We start from the raw sequence: 21,475 nt of genomic DNA, 5'->3' as shown, positions 1-21,475 counted from the left end.
CCACCTGTAAGAAATATCACTGTTTCACCAAATATTGCACAAAACTTCAACATGACTTTTTAACTTTTAAAATTAATAAAAAGCACCCTTAGATTCTAAAATGTCGTCTGCTGTTTCATAATAAGTTGAAAATCTCTGTATTTGCATTGCAGAATGAAGTTTACATAAAGTTCAACATTTTATTTCAAACTTCTTTATTGTAATGAGAAAAACAGTTGTCTGTTCTGTTATATGTCTATTGGGAAAGCTTGACCAATGGTCACTTTATCATAATTTGATTTGATTGACCACGCATCATTACCATTCCAGATAGACAATTTTTATGGCATTCTTTAATCTAAGCAATTATCTGAAGAAATAACTAAGCATATAAATTAATAGGACAAATGATATTATGAAAATGGTCAGGATTGTAAGTTTTTCATTATTGAATATTTCTATGAACATTAATTACTAGTGGTCTACATTTTAACCACAAAGATTCTAGCCAGTTGTGTGATGTTTGATTTGAGATTCAGTGGTCAGTATTATCTCCATCATTAACTTGTCAATAAAATATTTTTGTGGTTAACTGAAGTATTAATGTCAACAGTGTCAAAAGACTGACACACTCCAACAAGCATTAAATATTCCTTAAATAAATGAAGCAGAAAATTAATACTGCTTTCTGTTAAACAGGGAGAGTAATTTGTCAGTCCATAGAAATGTCAAACCAAGGGAAATAATCCATCTGAAAAAAATAATTGTTTAAAATTAACAAAATTCCTCCATTTGAAAGTATTTCAAATTTTTTGTTACAAAAGTTTATGGACAACCCCATCTTCGAAATGAAATATCTTTCTTTTTTTCAAAGAAAAAATAGCTTCAGAATTAAGACTTTCTTGTTTTCAAAGAAAATAGAAAATGCTCGTTATTGATCACTTCTAAATGTTTTTACTTGTTTTTCTTGTAGAAGTTTCATTGGGATATCTCAAATTCTAATCATTGACATACTGTCAGAAGAATTGTTGAATAGACAATTTTTTACGATCGGCTGAGAAAATAATTAAAATTGGAAAAATGATAATTAAATGAAAGGTTAATTGAAGACTTGATATGTTCTTCATTGAAATTGCTTTTTACGAAGGTGTCAAGTGATTTGGTGTAAGTTGATAAGAAGAGACAATTTAATATCTGCCCCTGTCATGCTACTTGTTTCCCTGGAGAACCTCCATGACTGGAGAGTTCCACTAATAAGCCATTTTGTAATTGTGTTTTATTGGATGATTAGGACTGTTTGAAAGTCCTATGTCATGTTGAAGACAGTTGGATGGAAACAAAATGTCCCATGTTGGTATTACTTTGTTGGAAAGATCCAAACTTCCTTGTATCATATCTAATAGAAGTGTGAAAATTCTTGACATTCTGATCTATAGCATTTTAATTGATTATTTTAATTGGCCAATAATTTCCTTTTTTGTTGACAGCCAAATTGTATAATATCTCATGTGTATTTCTTCATTTAAAATAGATTTTCACACATTTTCTCAATTTTAGGGAAAGCTATGATCTTTGAAACAGGTTATTTTGAATTGCAAGTACGAAAAATTTAAAAAGCTAAACATAAACATATATGTGTCTTCAGTTTCAGTTACAAATTTGGCAGGTTTCTAAGTTTAGAATTCCGTCATCTGGGTTAACTAGAACTTTATTGTATGCTGTAATATTCAGCAAATTCAAAACATTTGGTCGATATAAATGTAAAAGTTGCAGCATTCTTTTAAGAGTATACATCAATGTACTGTAAACAAGAAATAGTTTAATATTCTTTGTTTTATAGGAAATGTGAATTAGAACAGTTAAACTGATCCCTTTCAGCTATAAATTGTTGACATCGTAAATTCTATTTCAGTTATATTATTTTTGTTTAATTTCTCATCTAATTTCTGTAAGTGACGCAAATTTTCCGCATGGTACTGAATAATACATTTTATTTTGTTAAGTTCAAGATCATTTAGCTACAAAGTTAGTTTTTTTAGAATTAATTCTTTTTTTGAGATGAATTGATGATCATATAATCTGTCTTTATTACATGGAAGAAAAAATATCTCTCATTAAATGAGCACCTTTTTCGTAATTATCTGTATGGTCTCTCCCCAATTCAGCCACAAATTAGATTTCTATTCACGTTAATATACCTTCGATATGACGCTAAGACAATTATTGATCATGGAATATTAGTTTGATTTGATTAACAAATCATTTGATCATTGGCTAATTCAATTGAATTGTGTCGGACTTAACAGGTCGCCCAATAAGTCGAAAATTTTTGGCGTAACAACGGGATAAGGTGTTTGATGTCCGATCAGGAAATGAATGATAACACCTTTGACTTAGTTTAGTCTCGCAATAAATATCCATTTGGACTGACGGTTTTGTCTTTATGTCAGATCACTGTAAATTTTTTCTTATTTAACATGAAAGGTGAATTGGTCGTCACTAAGATCCTAACCTCTCTTTCATATTGCCTTTTACCATAATTGTCATTCTGGTAAATTAAATAACATAATTTTACTAGGACCGATAAAATTGTCTGCAAAAAGACTAATCCCTTATTATTGAATGTTAATTTCCACAGACAAAGTTAAAAAACAATAAGTTTTTGAAGTAAAAAAAATGTCGATGTTTAGATGTTTAGAAACGGAATGTAGACAGTTAACAAATGTTAATGACAAAGAACTCAGCCAAATGACAGATGTTTACAGTCTGTTTGTTGAAAGTTTGGGTCTATTTTTATTTTCCTAGAATATTAAATTCGTTCAAAGCAATCTATTTTTTACAGAATTTAAGATATATACAGTCACATGTGTATGAACAAATTAAAGTTATGAATGATATTAAGCTTTAGATCATAAAATAAAATGCATAAAACTATGGCATCACAAGAGAATTTTATAATTTCCATATTTTATTCACATGACACACATGATGAATTTCTTGATGTATTTGACAAAATTTTTTTTTTTTTTTTTTTTTTTATAGGAATGTTGCTATTTTAGCTTTAACAACAATAGGATAGAAAAAAATATGTGACATTTAAAAAAAAAAATCAAAATTATATGCTCATTGAATATATGATCAATGAGACAGCAGCCCCAAAACTAAGTAAAACCAAAAAAGAAAGCTTTTTATAGGTGTTCTCGTTCATTAACTTTTAATCATATTGTAAAGAACTACAAAAAAAGAATTTTGAAACCTGTCAATATTTTATCGCATGTTAGAAGGAAATTATAATTTGTCATGATATTAGGATTTATTTACAATAATTGCTAAAGTTTTCATATGAAATTGTGACCAGATGGATAAAGCCATTGACCAAATTAAAGATTCAATATCGTACAAGGACAAGACAGTCAATGGCATTTAATCATAGCATCTTATATCTGGTCACTATGTTGATACAATTACCGAAGATTAATTCAACAATCATCCCACTGTAACAGGGCATCAATTATAAAACTCTCCAAGGATATCATCTTCTGAAATATTTCTTCCATAAGGAACAGCTTTCTCACCTCTGTGAAATATTCTCCGATAGAATGACGAACATTGAATGATATCAGAAACAATGGGCAGAATATAAAGTGTAAGATCAGTCGTAACATCAGATGATATCTAATTTAATGGGATAAATGAAATGGCGTGCAATATTGGTCTTAACACTTTCTAAAGTTTTATCATTTGAGACAGATAAATTTCTTTATTGAAAAGGGGTCAATAAGAGTTGATTAATTTTAGACTATGGAAAAAGAGTTCTATTATTGATTATTTATTCTGGATTTTCTACCAGTGCAGTTATAAGAAATTTCTACACAAAACTAATGAATGTTAGAGTTATTCCCCCCTGAAATAATGAATGTTTTTCTTATTCTACCAAAGTTTTAAAGAAATACTTTAATATCTGTTCAAAATATTCCACAAATTTTCTATCTGAATGTATGTTGATAAAAGAAACACCATTGTTTATGAATACATGTTGATGATAAGTAATAGAAAGCTCATCTTTAAATAAATGTTTATTTAATTTGATATTAGGGTTTCAACTGACATTAAGAGTTTATTTTTACAATTTTATGTAAATTGGAATCCAATTTCCATTAATACTTTCTATCTATATGTGAAATCAGCAAAGATTATTAAGAAGTGTGGCTAGAATTAAGTTTATCTTATCTAAATAACTTAAATGTTTCCTACAGAAGTCAGCACCATATTGTATTTCTGTAGATACAATCTTGTACTGTCATTGCTGTAAGCATATTATTGCTACTGCAATATCTTTATAGTTCTATAAATGTTTTATACATACAATAAATTTTATTCTGATATGAGGCTCATGTGTTCTTTTTATTGCAATGTTGAAATTTTTGTTTCATCTTGATTTTATGTGAATTTTGGTTTTTTACACATCAATTTGAATGAAACATAAAAACTCAGTTCGAGATTCTTATATAAAAAAAAAAAAATGTTAAAAAAAAATTGTTCAATTTGGTTTTCAGAATTTAAATGCCAACTTTTTTACAAACATGATGGTTAGGAAAAAACTAGCAACAATCTAAAAAAAAAAAGAACGTGTGATTGATATATAACAAAATTTCATTTACTTTATCTGAAAAATCTTAAATCTATTCCATAATTACCAAAAAATTAAACTATAAGGTCAAACGTGTTGACACCAAATTTAGAAAGCTGATGGGGAGCTAATGGTCTTATTGTTTGTATGTGGTTTAACCAGAGCTTTCACCAGATTGTCTATGATAAGATTGACACTTTCTAGATATTAACTTGTGATAACGGCAAAACTTTCAATAACAGGAGATATTAAGTACTGATATCACGAATATTTGGTTATTTCAGTTTATAGAAACATGAATGAAATGTGCCACATACTGACAGAGACATATGTAAAATACAAATTTGAAATCGTTTATTTATTTATGAGTTCAGTAAACTTACAATTATAGAAAAAAAATAGGACTGGCTTCAAATTTAAATGAAATTGAAAATATGTATACAGGTATCAATTTTAGTTAAAAGTTAAAACATTAATTTTTTTCAGCAAAAAGTTTAACAAAGAATTGAAAATAGTTAAGTTTCAGACATGATTAAATTGACTCTGATTAATTATTTCAATCCAGCAGCAGTTATTTACTTAAAAGTTTTTATACAGAACCATGTGTAATCTTTGCATGCTAAGGGAAAGAACTATAAAATCATTTAACTTATGAAACATTTGGCGAAAATAAGTGATAGTGTTTATGCTATAGAAATGACAGATGATAGGAAAGTCCCTTGATAGTTGATAGTTTATATAAATTACATGTTGATATTATGTTCAGTTTGATGTCTGTGATTAGCCAGAAGATCGTGTTAACTGTGTCCATACAAATGATTACAGAAACAACAGTTACAATTAATTTATTATTCCCTCTGGTTTTACTGTGCAATATGTTTACGACCATTTATGCTTTATAGATTTTTTTCTTTTTGTCAGATGTCTACTGAATTTGATTTCCATAAAAGGAAATGACTGTTATTGATCAATCAAAAAACGATACTTCAAGTTACCCGAAATTCAAGTTAAATATTTTTCAATTCTTGAAAAATTTGATTTAAATTAGTAACTTTTTTGTCTTACTTTGATAGAAATTCTGTAAACCATTAAGCAAGGAACTGATTTTATTAAATGTGTTTGAGATAAAAAAAAAAAAAAGTTCCCCTTAATTAAAATGATTCATTAAACATTCAAATTGTTTATAAAAACTTATAATATAGCGCATGTGTTCATGTCCACAAAATCTTTCATTTGAATGTTTTACATGCAATGTCACTAATTACATTTTCAGATATAATCTGTATCATTCCCATGAGGCTTTCTTGTATAACATTGTTTTATTTATTGCTTCTGCTGCATATAAACAAATATGATTTAATATTTCTGCATTGATGCACTTTAAACGTTGAAAAGGATATGAATGTATTAAAATTTTATCAGAATTCAATTAGTATATATATGCCATAAAAATATAATTCTTAGTTTCAATCTGGAACACATATTCTATTTCCATGTTGATTTGAGAAGATAATTGTCGATTATAAAAAAACGAGGAAATTTCAGAAATTGTTAAATCATCGTTGGCATGTCATATTTCTACAAGATATCTTATTTCATATTTATGCCAGGTTTCGAAAAGTTGTTTATGAATAATTGTACAATATTTATTCCTTATATTTAATATAATTTGAAAGTATATGATTCAGAAAGATATCATGAAGGTCCACTTCGGAATGAGACCTAAATTTTGGAAATTAGTTGATTTAATCGAGTGAACAAGTAGATAAAAATAAAGTATGACATGCAAATCATGCCCATTGGTCTAACTGTCATATCACGGGATATATGTTTATATGGTAATGAAGAATTTTGTACATTGGCTTAACTACAATTGCAGTAATCTCCGCTACAATTTGTCTGAATTACAAATATATCCCTGCATACCAAATGTCCAATAAAATCTAAATAATTCATTAATTATCTTGATTATATTTTAGTGCCTTACTGTAATTTCTTAATCATAAAACCTTGAAGTTAGTTTATTACATAATCATAAATAATTAAGCAATGTAACCGATGTTATTGCTTTATTTCTTCTTATAAGAAAATATAGAATTTTTTCTTCCCTTTTAATGATTTTCACATTAATTTGTTTATGGAAATTATCCCCGGCAATATAATTATCATTGAGGTAAATATTTAATAATTTGGTGGAAGTTTTCTTTCTTGGTTTGAGATTACACAAAGGATATAATCAATAGAATTAATTGTATTTTATTTCTTTTAATGATTTGGATAGACGAAAGTCATCTCCGCTTAATAAACACAAATGATAATTATTCAGGTTAATTAAGAAACATAATCAAATGTTACTTTTATATATTTCTTTTTTATATAAAAGCATTCCCATGATAAGCCAGATGATAGCATTAATTTCTGTGTGTGTTCAGATGTAACATATAAAAACTGATCCCTATAAATTTATGATTATGTTTTATTATTTTAATACAATGATTTCCCACATCAAAAGCCTGAAGAATTCTATAATTGTTTTCCTAATTTGTATTGCTAATGGCTTCGATAGTTTATAGAAGCATACAAGTTTGTAGATATTCTAGAAAGGCTAAAAATTATATCATAACTTTATTTTTGGAAACAAATGTCTAATTTTATGTTTGGATTTGAACAAGGCCTTAAACTGGTATAGGAAAAAAAGAAAGTGAAATTGCTATGAAGTAAGGAATCCTTAAAGACAAACAAGACAGGTTTTCCACTGTTCCATATGACTAGTGACTATTTGTCATACAATAAGATACTTTTTTTGAATTTTTTGTGGATTTTTTTGCTTGATTTTTGCTACCCATTATTGTAGATACAGTTCAGTTTATTAATTGGCTTTAATTGCCTTCCATTTATTTGGGTTATTCCCCTTAGATCTAACATTGACTTGAGCTAAAGTACTTTTCCCAAAACTAAATGTGAAGATTTGGTATGAGTTATTCCCCTTCCTGTCAAGTATCAATGAACTACTGAAATGAAAAGAAGTGGCAAGATATCAATATATAATTATTTATTACTAAGTATATATATAAAGACCTGTCTATTGTTGAAGACTGTATGTGGCTTTCTAGTTGTCTTTTTTTTTATTTGTGTCACTGGGTTGCTGTCTCATTGAAGTATATACCCCTACCTCCATTCATAGCAGTATACAAACATCTTTAACATTAATGTACAGATTGGTTAGAAGTATGTTGGAACTAAAGTGACCTTAAGTAGTTAACAAATTTATGCAAACCAAATATCAAAGGAAAATTTTTCACAATATTTTTTGCAATATCTTCTTGTCACCATTGCTTATCATTGCAGCAAACCAATAATTAAGATTCAAATTCAGGCTTTTGGAATTGGCTTTCTAGAGATTTATTGCACAAGTTATCCATTTGACTCACGATGTTTTAACACTTCATCTTATGCTAGATGTTTTATTTATTCCAGGAACACCAGTCAACAGAATCCCAATCATGGCAAAGCAGACGCTTGATTTGTATGAATTATTCCGATTGGTTGTTTCAAAAGGTGGATTGGTAGAGGTTATCAACAAAAAACTCTGGAGAGAGATAACTAAGGGACTTAACCTACCATCATCTATTACCAGTGCTGCATTTACTCTAAGAACCCAGTAAGTTTCTTTACCAAGAGTTAGCTCCCCTGTCTTCATGTAAAGATGGAATGAAATAAAGATCACTAGTACGATAGTTTTAGAATTGCAAATGGAATCTGATCCTTGTTTTATAAGTTGATATTAAATCAAGCACTATAAAAGAGAGAAAGGGATATATGGGGGAATAAATATTGTTTTAACAACTTCTGTATATTGATACTAAGGCCATCTTGCTGTAAAACTTAACTTTTTTAGCCCAATGTTGAAGACCCCCCACCCACAAGTAATTGGCTAGATGAAGAACAGCAATAAAAATGTTATTCCTGTGATAAATTAGTTATATCTATGTTAAAATTTAACTTTGAAATGTTTCTCCATGTTCATCCACCTATTCCACCTGACAATTAATACATTTATATTTGGATAAGGATATTTTATAAAAAATTTAAAGAAATAATTAATTATCTAGCAAATTTATGCAAAATTCCTCTAACAATTAGAAGAAATTTGATATGTTTAAAAATGATTTTTCTATGTTTAGGTACATGAAATACTTATATCCATATGAATGTGAGAAATTAAAGTTGAGTTCCCCACAAGAACTTCAGGCAGCCATTGACGGTAACAGAAGAGAGGGTAGGCGTTCTAGTTATGGTTATGATCTCTCTCCCGGTCCTACACTTATACCTACAGCACATCACCCAGCACTTAATGGTGGTCTAATGAATGGAAAGTTTGGACCAGGGTCATCTGGTGAGTAATTCATAGTCACGTACACTGGTCTTAAGAGTCCAGGAACTACTAGGTCTCTTCTACTGTGGATTCATTTATTTTCATGGGTACCAATTTTCATAGATTGAGGAAAACTTGCATTTTTTCATGGATATTCGATTTCGTGGTTTTGTCAAGTCTGCACACAAGCCTATAGAAAATTTGTAATTTGTTAAACACTTAAATTCTTGGTTCACCTGTATCAACGAAATCCATGAAAATTGTATTCCACGAATAAAAATGAATTCACAGTATTTGTGTTTCCTGTATCATATTTTAAAATACTGTAAAGCGGTTAATTTTCGTATAGTCTAAATTTCACTATTTTTAGAGCCAACCCTATTTTTAATGTTTTGTCTTTGCATTTTTCTTGTTCTTGTCAGTGATCCTCCTACTTCACCAAATTTATGTGAAGGATTATATTTTATTCACTGAATTAGCGAAAATTTCCCACTTTTCAATATTTGTTGGGTTTTTTTGCACAAATATTTGCTGAAGAAATTTTGATAAATATATGATAAAATTGTTGATGTTAGGTCAGAAAATGACTATGAGAAATTAACACAAGCAGTCTTTACATGCACAAGTGTGGGATGTGGTTTTATTCAAACTTTGATACATTTTTGGACATGCTTGGTTTAATGCATTAAGCAGTTATTTAATAATGGTGGTTAATCTACACATTTCTTAAAATGTATAAGTGAATGAATTTTATGTTATGGAAATGTACAATGGTGTTATTTTTTCTATGAAATAAACGGATATAGATCTCTCCTTCATTTATATATTCTGAAATAGTCACTGCAGTATTTCACAAATTTGTTTAAATGAAATATTGTTTAATTTAAGAATGTCCTTTAAAGAATTGACACTATAGACTTCAAATATTAGTTATATCATTTTCACACAAAATGTTGTCTATAGTTATATCAGATATATTCATTCATTTTTTTTTTCGAAAAGTTTGGTTGGTTTGAAAATATCACACTTACTAAAGTCATATGTATTTGTAGATTGAATGAGAAATATATCATTTGATATTTGCTCATGATAGAATTTATTTTAAGTTTCTTATAACTGACCAATACTAAAGGAAATCAGTAATTCATCAAAAATATTCATTAAATATTGTAAACAGTTTTGTATTTTAAAAATTAAGATAAATGTCAAGTTCCATAAGCAATGCTGTAATGCAAGCTTTATATTGTTCCATTCAGATCATCGCACACCACTCACTAGTTTACAAAGAATTTGGCAAGCTCAACAGATAGGTAAGCATGCAGTGTCTTATAAAAAAAAGTTAACACAGAAACAAGATCCTAAATGACAAATAGCCAAGTAAAGTCTGTGAAAAATTGTTAAAATACGGGTTTTTAGATGCAAATAATGTGGATTCATTATAATTCGTGGATACCTATTTTCATGGATTTCGTGGATGAAGATAAACCATGAATTTAAATGTTCAAAACCACCAAATAAAATATCCACGAAAATACATTTTTTCCTAAATCCAGGAAAATTGGAACCCACAAAAATAAATGAATCTACAGTAAGCTTATAGTTTAATGCTACTTGTCATAAAGTTTCAACTGTTTATTGTGTAAACTTTACAGGCTACATATATATATATATATATTCATAGAATATTTGCTTTTTATTACTGATTTCCTTGTTAAAAATCATAAATTAAAAATCGGACTACAGATTTCAAAGTCTATCCACAAAATTGTTTTAGTTAAATTCAGATATCTGCAGTCTTATTTTTAACTTGTGATTTTGAAAAAAGCTTGACTTTTAAATGTGCTTATTATATTTTGTCTGTGGTACTTAGCTTTGCTTTTAACACTATATTTCTTATTCCTTTGTAGATCGTCAGTCACCTTTAACCAGTTTACAAAGACTTTGGCAAATTCAAGCTCAGCAACTAGGTTAGCATCTAATATTACAATTAGCAATTGTTGTGTATGAAATTAATTAATTTTAGCAGTTTTTTTTTTATTATAAAACATGAAAACATGCTTCCAAAAACGGGATGGAAAAGCTTTTGTATACAGACAAGTTTTAATAACTTGCTATTTGAGAATATTTTATCTAATTTCTACGGCTATATTAAAAGATGTGTCATTTGTAAACTAAATTGATCAATATATGATTTAATTAAACAGTACTGCTTGAAAAAAAGAGATGAAGAATTTTTGTTTACAGACAAGTTTATAAAACTGGCTTTTAAAGAATTGTGTGCCACATCTCTTTTGCTATATTAAAAGATGTGTCAAGAGTTTACTAAATTTAAAAAAATATATATATATAAATTAATTAAACTAAACTTGAAACTTAATCACCATAGATTGGTCAAAGTATGTTTTCTTTTTAAACTTTGGTACACTGGCCTTTAACCACATTGTGGGGATGCATGCAAAGTTTAAAATGAAATAGAAAGTGACATGTTTCGTGATGAAAGTCCACCTCTATGATTTTGGTGTCTGCCAAATAAAATATGCGATTAATTACATGATTTGATCGAAAAGTCACTAGGTACAAAAGTTGATCGCAGCTAGTTAATTTGCTCATAGCATGATCATAGAACATCATTCAAACCTTTTCCCGTACTTATCTTTTGCCAAATCTTATTTCTGTTAATTGTACAGAATTATATATATCAATGACTGTGAATTGAAATTAAAAAGCAAGACAAATTATGACCATGATTAAATATCGTCAAATGATAATGATATATTTATAAACCCAAATGATGAATTGAAGAGTTCAGGATGAGAGTTTATAATTCAAGAAATTATTTAAATACTGTAATTTTATCTGCTCTTCTCCTTCTTAACACTCTCAATTACCGGTAGTCCAAGTCAAACAAAAGGTTAATAACATTGATCGAGTTACATTGCTGGCTGGTGTGTTTAATACGTTCACGCTCATAATATTTATGAGTTTAATACTTTAATCATGAACACAGTCAATTGGAGAAATGTTAAATAAATCCCTCACATAGTACAAACAACCATTGATAATTGCACCTCCTATCAAAACCATAGGGACACGATGTCTAGCTGGGAGTCAACTTTAAAAAATAGGCCATGTTTGACCCTTAGTCGGTTCATTTCATATCTATTGTTTGATAATAACTTGATATCGTGTTAAGGGCTTTGAAAACCATTTATCACATAGCGCTTGAAGAGGCAAACATTTGTTCGGAAAATGATACAATAAAATAGAGCTCCCGAAACATCCTTTGTGAACAAAAGAACATTAAATCGATCACTGATAAGACTGATGTAATTTATCAATAGCAGAAGTTAATTTCTGTACTTCATTTTATATAGATGATTTATATTAGGAGCGTTGGTAAAAACCGTACTTATTGTTTTCAGATTTAAAATTGTTACAAAATATACACAAATAGTTACATGAAGAAAAGATTTCATTTACAGAATTATTTTCTGATCCTCGACTTTGATTAAATCTGTGAAAAATTTAAAGTTTGAAAAAAACCACAAATTAAATTTTATGGTGTGTCTTATGTTTTTTTTATTGTTGAATTCTATTGATTGTAATCTGGATTCATGAAACTCATCCTTCCTATCAAACACATATAATAAAGATCATTTAGCTAATTTTTCCTCAAAATTTCCTTATCATTTAGCTACAAATTTGACATGTTTTTATTGTCTCTTTTCTTAATGTCCTATTTCATAGAATCCAAAACAAAGAAAACAGATTTTCACAATTAACGGAAGTTGAAAACTGTAAAAAACATGAAACTAGTACAACGAATTGATTGATGATATGTACAAAAATCTTAGGATTTTTTTTTTTCCTGTATGAAATTGTCTTTCTTAAATGTATCCTGAACTAAATATAAACTTTATTTAGATTTAATTTTTATTGTATCCTGAACTAAATACAGCAAAGTGAACAGCTTGGTACCAGCAAAATCTCATTATTAAACTGCTTCACTTAATTCACTTTTATTTGATATAACAAAGAATTGATTCTTGGTGCTTGGTACAAACTATTGAAGATGGTTTGATGTAGTTTTTATTCTTTTAATAAGAAATTAGATGAAATATTGAATAAAATCACCTAGTACATTTCTCTCCAAACAAAAATTCCCATTTTTCATCAAATTTTTAATTTCCGTTACTTTGCTTCTGTTGTACGTAGTCAACCTAACTTTCACTGTATATTCATATGGTTATCAAAATTTACAATTTAAAAAAATAAGACATTGTCTTTGATTTAATAAATGATAAGGGAACATTTTTTTTTATATATATATTTTCCTTACTATTTCTTAAAATGTTCATATATTGTTTCCAGTTGTTTAAAAGCCTCACCAAACATTGAAAAATCTACATTAACCTTCTGAGAATTTCATTTATTTCATAATGTTTATTTTTAGCAGCTGGCGAGGAAGAAGATAGTATTCCACCAGCACATCCACATCATAGAGCTCTAGCAGAACATTTTACAGAGCGTGATGCTATTGCCATGGAAGCAGCCTCACGGGTAATGGAACATGCGACAAGGAAAATGGAAGAGGCATCACGGGCAGCAGCAATGGTAGCCGAAGAACCACCTCGTAAAAGATTATTGACTACAGAAGAAGAACGTCTCATCTCACATGTGGGCATGCCCAGTACACATATAAAAATAACAAGTAGGAGTAAGTTCCTAACTTTGGACCAATCTTAGTTTGTTGGGGGTTTTAAACAGCAGGAGTTATTAAATTTTTTAGAAAATTTTCATGCAACCTGTTAATTCTATGTAGATTTTTACAGGAGCTGTACAAAAAATGATTGTAATGATAATTCAACCTGTCACACATGAGCATTTTTTAATACATCAGAGGGGTGTAAGGACCTCTTTTGGGACGTCGGAATTGGGCCTTGATATTTGCGGGAATTTGGGATTTACAATTAATGGGAAGGGGGAATTAATGATTTAATTTTCAGGATCCTGGAATGAATGTGATATTTTTTCGGCAGACCTTGGAAAAATTAATTCTTTATCTTTTTAGGAAATTCAGGATAACATCATCTCCTACCCCACACACAACAGCTGCTATTGTTATATTGATTGATTGGTGTTTAACGCCACTTTCAGCGCTATTGTGCTATTTCGTGGCAATCAGTTTTTATAAATGTTCTGTTAGAATCTGAATAGAGTGCTATACTTGTAAGAAAACTGGTACATAGATCAAATTTTCCTGCTGTATGTTAATGAAAACAAAACAATAATGGAGATGCTATTTGGGTTCAACTAATACTTGAAAATGTTATTATAACACAGTCCTGCACATATCAGTTGGTTATTATAATGCAGTACATTGTACTGCACACATTTGTTATTTGATACAATCCTGCACATATTGATTGATGTTGTATATTTATGATAATGTACATGTATATTTGAATTTTCATGGAAATTAGCCTAGGATGGCCTTATTAGCACTTATTTGTTCAAATTACCAATAGTTGAACTCATTTCGTACTGTAATTTATAAAAAAGAAGGAAATATATCGTATTGCAGTATGGATTAAATATCACAACTGAAAAGCACACAATTAAATGTTTGATAATAAAAAAAGGTTGGATCTTGTACATGTGAGGACATTTGTGTTTGAAGTTTTAAAATGAGATTAGTATAAAAGTGAACAATTTTGTTATATCATGTGAGAAAATTACAATTTTCCAAAGTATTTCATAATATTAGAATTTGATCTTTTTGATGTTTGTCTAAATGTTGGTATTCATCGAACACTAAAAAGACAATAAAAACAAAATCTCATTATACTTTAATGAAAATATTAGAACATCATGCAAAACAGGAGTCTGTCTCTGACTTCTCTATTGGATGTATAAAAATGAGATCAAACGTAATGCATTAATGTCCTGTGTCACTGTAAAGGGGGTGTGTCACTGCGGTAAAAATGTTATGATAAAAAAGTCACTTTAACTATCCTGAATGGATCCAAGATGATTTTTGACAAGTGAATTACCTTTTTGATGTCTCGTTTGCTATTCAGATCTAATTGATACATTTAATATAACGGTGAATTAAACTGGGGCCAGCTTTTAGGGTACTGGTCTTTGATCATTAAAATCGGAGACAATTTTCATGCCTCTTTAACTGCTTATTTCATATTTCTTAATTTTATAGCTTCTGACTGGAGATTGAAAATATTAAAAGATTTCAATTTATTATTTTTGAATAAATTAATGTATTTATAAAATTATTGAAATATTTCTTAAAAGAGCATAAAAATACTGGATGTAATCAAATTACCATGGTTCTTGACTCTACTGAATACTAAATTCTGTAATATTACAAGGAACAGTGTATAAATTTTTTGATGCTCCCCTCAAACAAAGTCTTCAAAGAGTAGAGTCTATTTAGAACCATTTAATGTTTAAGACTTTATTACTCTTAAACATGATTCTGTCAAATTGGAGAAATATTTCATGTTAAATTGATTTTTAATCTGACAAGGCTTATTAACTGAATGTTATATTTTCCACAATAAAATTTATAAGAAAACATTTACTCTCTGTGTCTAGTAATGACAAAGTAATATGGTTACTCCATAGAAAGAGATCCAATATTCCCTAAATGATTTTAGTGCAAGTCCATTTATTTCTAATTTATATATAGTACATTAAACCATATTAGGATTATATATCTTTGTAGGTAAAATAATTTTCCGATTTCACATCGGTCTGGTTTGATCTGCTTTTATTATTAAGGGTAGAAAATGACTAATACTAACGGGTATTTTTTAATGTGACCTGAACTTTTACTGAGATGCAAAGTACTGCAAATCTTGTAGTTCAAATTGATTTTATTAATATTTATATGAGAACTTTTTTCACACTCCCTTTCAAGTTTCAATACCCCTGACCATTGAAAAAACGTTGACAATATCAGATATCACCATTAAAATTATTTAATACTTTAGTATTCTGTTCAAGATTTTCAAAAAAATGTTAGCAAAAACTAAGGGTTACATAATTTTAATCATAAAACCAATTACTCTGCATATTTCTGTCTTTCACTGGAAGCATTAAAATATATTATTTAAATTTTGATAACATACTTTTTTTTCTGAAGAATATTGAAATTAAAAAAATTGATTAAAATAATTTCAATTTGATCACATGGACGAGTTTTGAAAAAAGCCATTTTCATAATAGCATTAAGGATGAAAGGAAAACATAAGATGACAAAAAGTGCATATTTACAAAATTTTGCTGCCAACTTACTGATTTAATATCATTATAATGTGGAGACAGAAATTGCCTTATTACAAGGCACACTTTTCTCTTTTATCAAAATTTTTACTATCATAGAATATTGTAATATATCAATTTGTCAGCTAGTGTAATTTATTAATATATTTGTAAATGGGACCTAAATGAGATGATTCTTTAAGAGTAAAATTCAGAGATAACTTTTGTAAATTGAAGAATATTATTCATTGAAAGATTGATCAAAAATATTTTTAAAAATGACATAGTAATAGACTCGTTTGATGATGGAAAATTGAAAAATTTTATTGATGAAATTTACCTTATAGACTTTTGAACTGATAATGCATTATAAAAAAATCAATTTGTTACAATATTAAAACATCTTCAGAAATTACCAATTATATATGTGATACAAATGGATTTCTCAAATGTACCATAAAATTTTTCGGAAGTTGTGTAAGTTTGTGACATCTAGTACAAATGTACAAGAAACACCGAAACATTTGAAGACATAATTGAATATTTAATTGGTAACGCATACATTAATATCAAACATTTTATATCAAAATTACAGATTTAATCTGAAACTGAACTGCTTTACCTTTAGAATAGCTTTTAAATATTGTTTTGATAAAATATCTCTTGCATCACAATATGCATTGATATGTTGAATGTTTTAATATAAAGAAATCTGTCTCTAAAATGGGTTTTAGTTCAATCACATGTTCATGTATAACCACGTTAAAAGTAGGATAATTAAAGGGGTTCAAATTATTAAACATCTGTCTTATTATTTGTTGATTCAAGTAAAAATATCAGTAAGGTTCATAGAATTCAGCTTAAATCAATAACTGCTTTATATCATTAAGCTCAACAAAGATGTCAGTAAAGATTCTAGATGAAAGTTATTTTACCAGTTAAAAAACAAAGTCAAATATTGATAACAATTCCTCCATGGCATTCGTGTTGTCTCACATGCATGTAATATCTTCTGCTTTCCAAACATTCATGAACTGTAGGGAACACAGTACTTTAGGGTAACATTTAAGTTTAGGTTTGCATTAGGTCAAGGTTAGGGCTAGTGTCAGGGTCAGGTAAAGGTTTGAGTTAGGCTAAAGGTTACATTAGGTTCAGTATAGCCCTATAAAGGGTTGGGTCCTCTAAAGGAAATGAAGGTGAAGAAAAAAGACCTTTACTATAGCTATATTACACTATTTCTGGATAGTTAGAATATATTTGACTAATATCTCATGCATTATCTAATGTGGTTTTACCATTAAAACGTTTAATACCCGCTGCGATGGTTTGCACCTGTCCTAAGTCAGGAATCTGATGTTCAGTAGTTGTTGTTTGTTGATGTGGTTCATAAGTGTTTCTCGTTTCTCGTTTTTGATATAGATTAGAACGTTGGTTTTCCCGTTTGTATGGTTTTACACTAGTAATTTTTGGGGCCCTTTATAGCTTGCTGTTCGGTGTGAGCCAAGACACCGTGTTGAAGACCATACTTTTGACCTATAATGGTTTACTTATAAATTTTGACTTGGATGGAGAGTTGTCTCATTGGCACTAATACCACATCTTCTTATATCTATTAACCACATTTTTAAATAAAAAATATTAACATCTGATTCAGTGATTTCAGATGCTTATGATACAATCAGCAACCTTTTCACATATTTCATGTTAATTTCTCACCCTAGTCATATATTATGAAGCTTGAAAAAGTGACCTATTCCTGCTCCTCATCCTTGCCACTCAGTTGTACTTTGTCAGTACATAGTAAGTGTCCTCCTCCTGTGTCAAAACTTATGCTTTCCAGACATTCCTGCAACTTTCAGGATGAAGAATAGCAATTAAAGCGTTGTCCTTTGATATTCTAGTTATTGTCAAGGGTTTTCCTGTGCTATATCTTTTACCTGATGTACTTTCTTAAACAGATGTTCATGACCAATTTGGCATTCAAGTCTTTGATTTGTTTACCAACAATTTGAAATTTAGATTGATAAAAAGTTAAACCAACTAATGAATATGTAAATTAGCTATCATACTTAATTTAATGAGAATGTTGGAGTCACTATGATGTAATTAACTACAATAACTTTGATATATTTTTATTTATTCAAATTTTACAACATATTCTGTTTATTTTTCAGATGATGGTAGATCAGACATAGATAATTCATTGGTAGTCAGCATGGAAATAAATGGCATCATGTATCAAGGAGTTTTATTTGCCCATAATCCTCGGCGGCTGTAACTTAGCAACATGAACAACCATTTTATTTTAAAATGACCAATCATTTACCTTGCCATGACAAGATTTTTCAATTAGATCTGATTGACATTTGTCCTGACCAATCAAAATCAAATATAGACTTGCCATGACAATATTATTCACTGATGATGATTGGTTGACATGCAGGTCACATGATCTGACTTATTATGATTTATGGGGCCAACCAATATGACCCAAGAAAAACTTGAATGGAGCTGACCATGACTCAGAATTGTAAAGACAGAGGTCTGATAAATCAAACCACTGCCAGTTATATCTTGAATCAAGATAAGAAGCAGAAATTGACTGTTTGATAGTTTTTGAAATTTGAATGTTTTTTAAAATATGAATACCTGTATGTGAGGAAAAAGGAAAAGCTGTAGAAATAGTGCCATTTTTTATTTTACAAATTTTGCTCTGTTATCTTAATTCACTCACATGTTTGTTTCACATAAAATTTTTTTTTAAATATTTATATGTCGGAGTTGTTGACTTGATATACTGTCTGTGTAAAATTCATGCAATAATTTAACATTTCTGAAAGATATGAAAGTGATGAATGAAATAAAATGTCTGATGTAAAATATGAGGACCAAGTTGTAGTGTTAGGAGGGTGTGTGTTGTACGAGATATGTGTGTGAATTGTGTCATGTGACACTGGAGATGACTCAAGATAGCTTTGGCTTTTTTCAAACAAATTGATGTGTAAAATGCAAAGAAATAAGTATTATCATTTCATGTCAATGAAAATGACAATTTGTTTTTGCTTATACACAAAATTAATATGTTTTTTAATGTTCATATAGGGGCAAGGTTTACAGGGTTTGGGATTTAGTTGCCATATAGCTTATGTGGGAGGGTTTATAAGTATTAGATTTAGAGATTTATGTGTTCAGAATATTAGTAATCTTGTGCTCAAATGTTGCAATATTTATTTCTGTTGTATCGTACAATACTCATTATATGCATATTTCAACACAAATATTGATAAAGTAAAAGATTTCCGTATACCATAAAAAATATGATATGATTTCCTTGTGAACAACACATGATTGTGAATAAACATCATCAGAATAAATGAAATTTATTCATGTGTATACTATTTCACTTCATATTTCAAAGTCCATGAACATCAAGAGGGAAGTGAAAACTAAAAGCTCCAATTTTTATAATTCTGTATAACTTATATATTATAAAGAGCAAAAAAACATTGATACAGTATTTATATTTTGTGTCAACATGGTATTTTTCCCCTACATTTATTTCAAAACTGCAGTTATTATATATACTCTTTTGGTAAGAGTTAAATAAATTAAGTCGATTATCTTTATTTGGTGGTACCTTGGATTAAAAATTTTAAATTATTGAACTGCATCTTAATATTGCAAAAATGATATATATGTTACATTTCTGCTTCCAATGATATAATCAATTAAAAATTTATGGAATTGATTTATAAATGTATAGAATGCACATAAAAGTGTAATAAAAAGGAATTTTGTTCACCTAAATTTAGATAGTTAACTAATAGATAAATACATAAATAGTTCTAACACCAATGTATATTTTGTTTTTCTCTTTCAATGTTTTAAAAGTCCTAATTATTATAATAATAATTATAATATAATTTTTCTTTGAACCATGTCTTTGTTTACACTGTTTTAAATTACACTTTCTTTTAACTTGTTTTAAAGTGCAATGATATAATTTCAACTGGAAGAAAAAAGGAAGATACCAATAGTGCTATTTAATTCTTTATACCTTTTCCTTTTATTTCTCAAAGAATGATTTGATCAATGTTATTGCATTTATCAGATGTTGAGTTTTGTTAATTTGATATTCTGTTTCATAAACAGCTGTGCAAGAGTCTTGCCCAGGATAGTCTTGTAGGTTTTTTTTTAATTTTAATTGGTGGAAAAGTATTTCTTTTAGAGTAGCAATGACACTGTCAGATTACTTTTTACTTTGCTGACAAGAACATGTAAATCTTCAGAGTAAAGAATACTGTACACTTTATAGACATATGTATTCTAAATCTAGGAATTCACAACCGATAAACCTATATTATAAACCAAGGAATTTAAAATGAAATGATCTATATTTGTAAACCAGTTCATTTTATAATTGAGTAATATTACTAAAAGCAAATATTTTTATATCAATACTTTGCTTATCATGTTACATTTTCACAGTAATTTCTGGAAATAATGGCATATAATTGCATGTCGTTTTTCTTTGGTTACCACAACAGGTAGAGTCAATACATAGCCACTCTTACCACAAAACATAGCATAGGTTAAGCATAAATGACTTCTGGATTAACCCATAGTCTTATGTTACCTCAGTAGATGCAGTAAACTGTTTTTCATTCAAAAGCAATTATATTATATTCAAGCTACTATAAAGTAGCTGATGATGAGTACTTTGTATTTTTAATTGTTGTCTGTATTTTAAGTGATAGTCCCATTTTGTAATAACAATACCTCATAAGTAAATGTACATATCTATAACAAAACTGAGGTGTTTATATATGATTCAAGACTATTGAAAGTGCATAATATTTTTTGTTTTGTGATCTTTATGTTTATTATTAAAATGTCATTTTATTACAGAATAAATTATCTTTAAAACTTGTTATGTGCCACATACTTTTTACTGACTTGTGGCAACATAAGATACTTGAGTGGTTTCAAGGATATGCAGAATTTGTTTGAAATTTAGTGGATCACTCGAAACTGGGTTCAATAATTATTAAATCAGACAATAGTATAATCATACAAAAAGTACACATCGAAAGTCATAAGTTGAACCTCTATATATCCATTGTGAGATATATTTATGCAAGTAAATTTCAGAAATTGCTATTTAAACTCTTCAAAGATAAGGGGGAAACGGGGAAATTTATCTATTGAGA

General features: G+C 28.7%; 1 protein-coding gene across 9 annotated transcripts in view; it reads left to right on the top strand.

Moving 5' to 3' along the window:
- LOC127734803 (protein dead ringer homolog) overlaps window positions 1-21,194 on the top strand; it is a 37,372-nt gene extending 16,178 nt beyond the window's left edge. Inside the window, exons 4-9 of one of the 9 annotated variants that reach the window (XM_052244812.1) lie at window positions 8,087-8,270; window positions 8,794-9,005; window positions 10,241-10,294; window positions 10,892-10,951; window positions 13,438-13,695; window positions 18,440-21,194. In XM_052244812.1, the coding sequence (XP_052100772.1) occupies window positions 8,087-8,270; window positions 8,794-9,005; window positions 10,241-10,294; window positions 10,892-10,951; window positions 13,438-13,695; window positions 18,440-18,543 (872 nt within the window). In that variant the 3' untranslated portion in view covers window positions 18,544-21,194. Of the gene's footprint in view, window positions 1-8,086; window positions 8,271-8,793; window positions 9,006-10,240; window positions 10,295-10,891; window positions 10,952-13,437; window positions 13,702-18,439 lie in introns of all 9 variants that reach the window. The other 8 variants (XM_052244810.1, XM_052244809.1, XM_052244814.1 and 5 more) reach the window with 8 other exon arrangements.
- Window positions 21,195-21,475: the final 281 nt, after the last annotated feature.

The sequence above is a fragment of the Mytilus californianus genome, unplaced genomic scaffold (genome assembly GCF_021869535.1).
Source record: "Mytilus californianus isolate M0D057914Y unplaced genomic scaffold, xbMytCali1.0.p SCAF_3, whole genome shotgun sequence".
NCBI classification, from domain to species: domain Eukaryota; kingdom Metazoa; phylum Mollusca; class Bivalvia; order Mytilida; family Mytilidae; genus Mytilus; species Mytilus californianus.
Note: the sequence above shows the minus strand (reverse complement) of the source record. Positions and strands in the feature narration are given on the sequence as shown.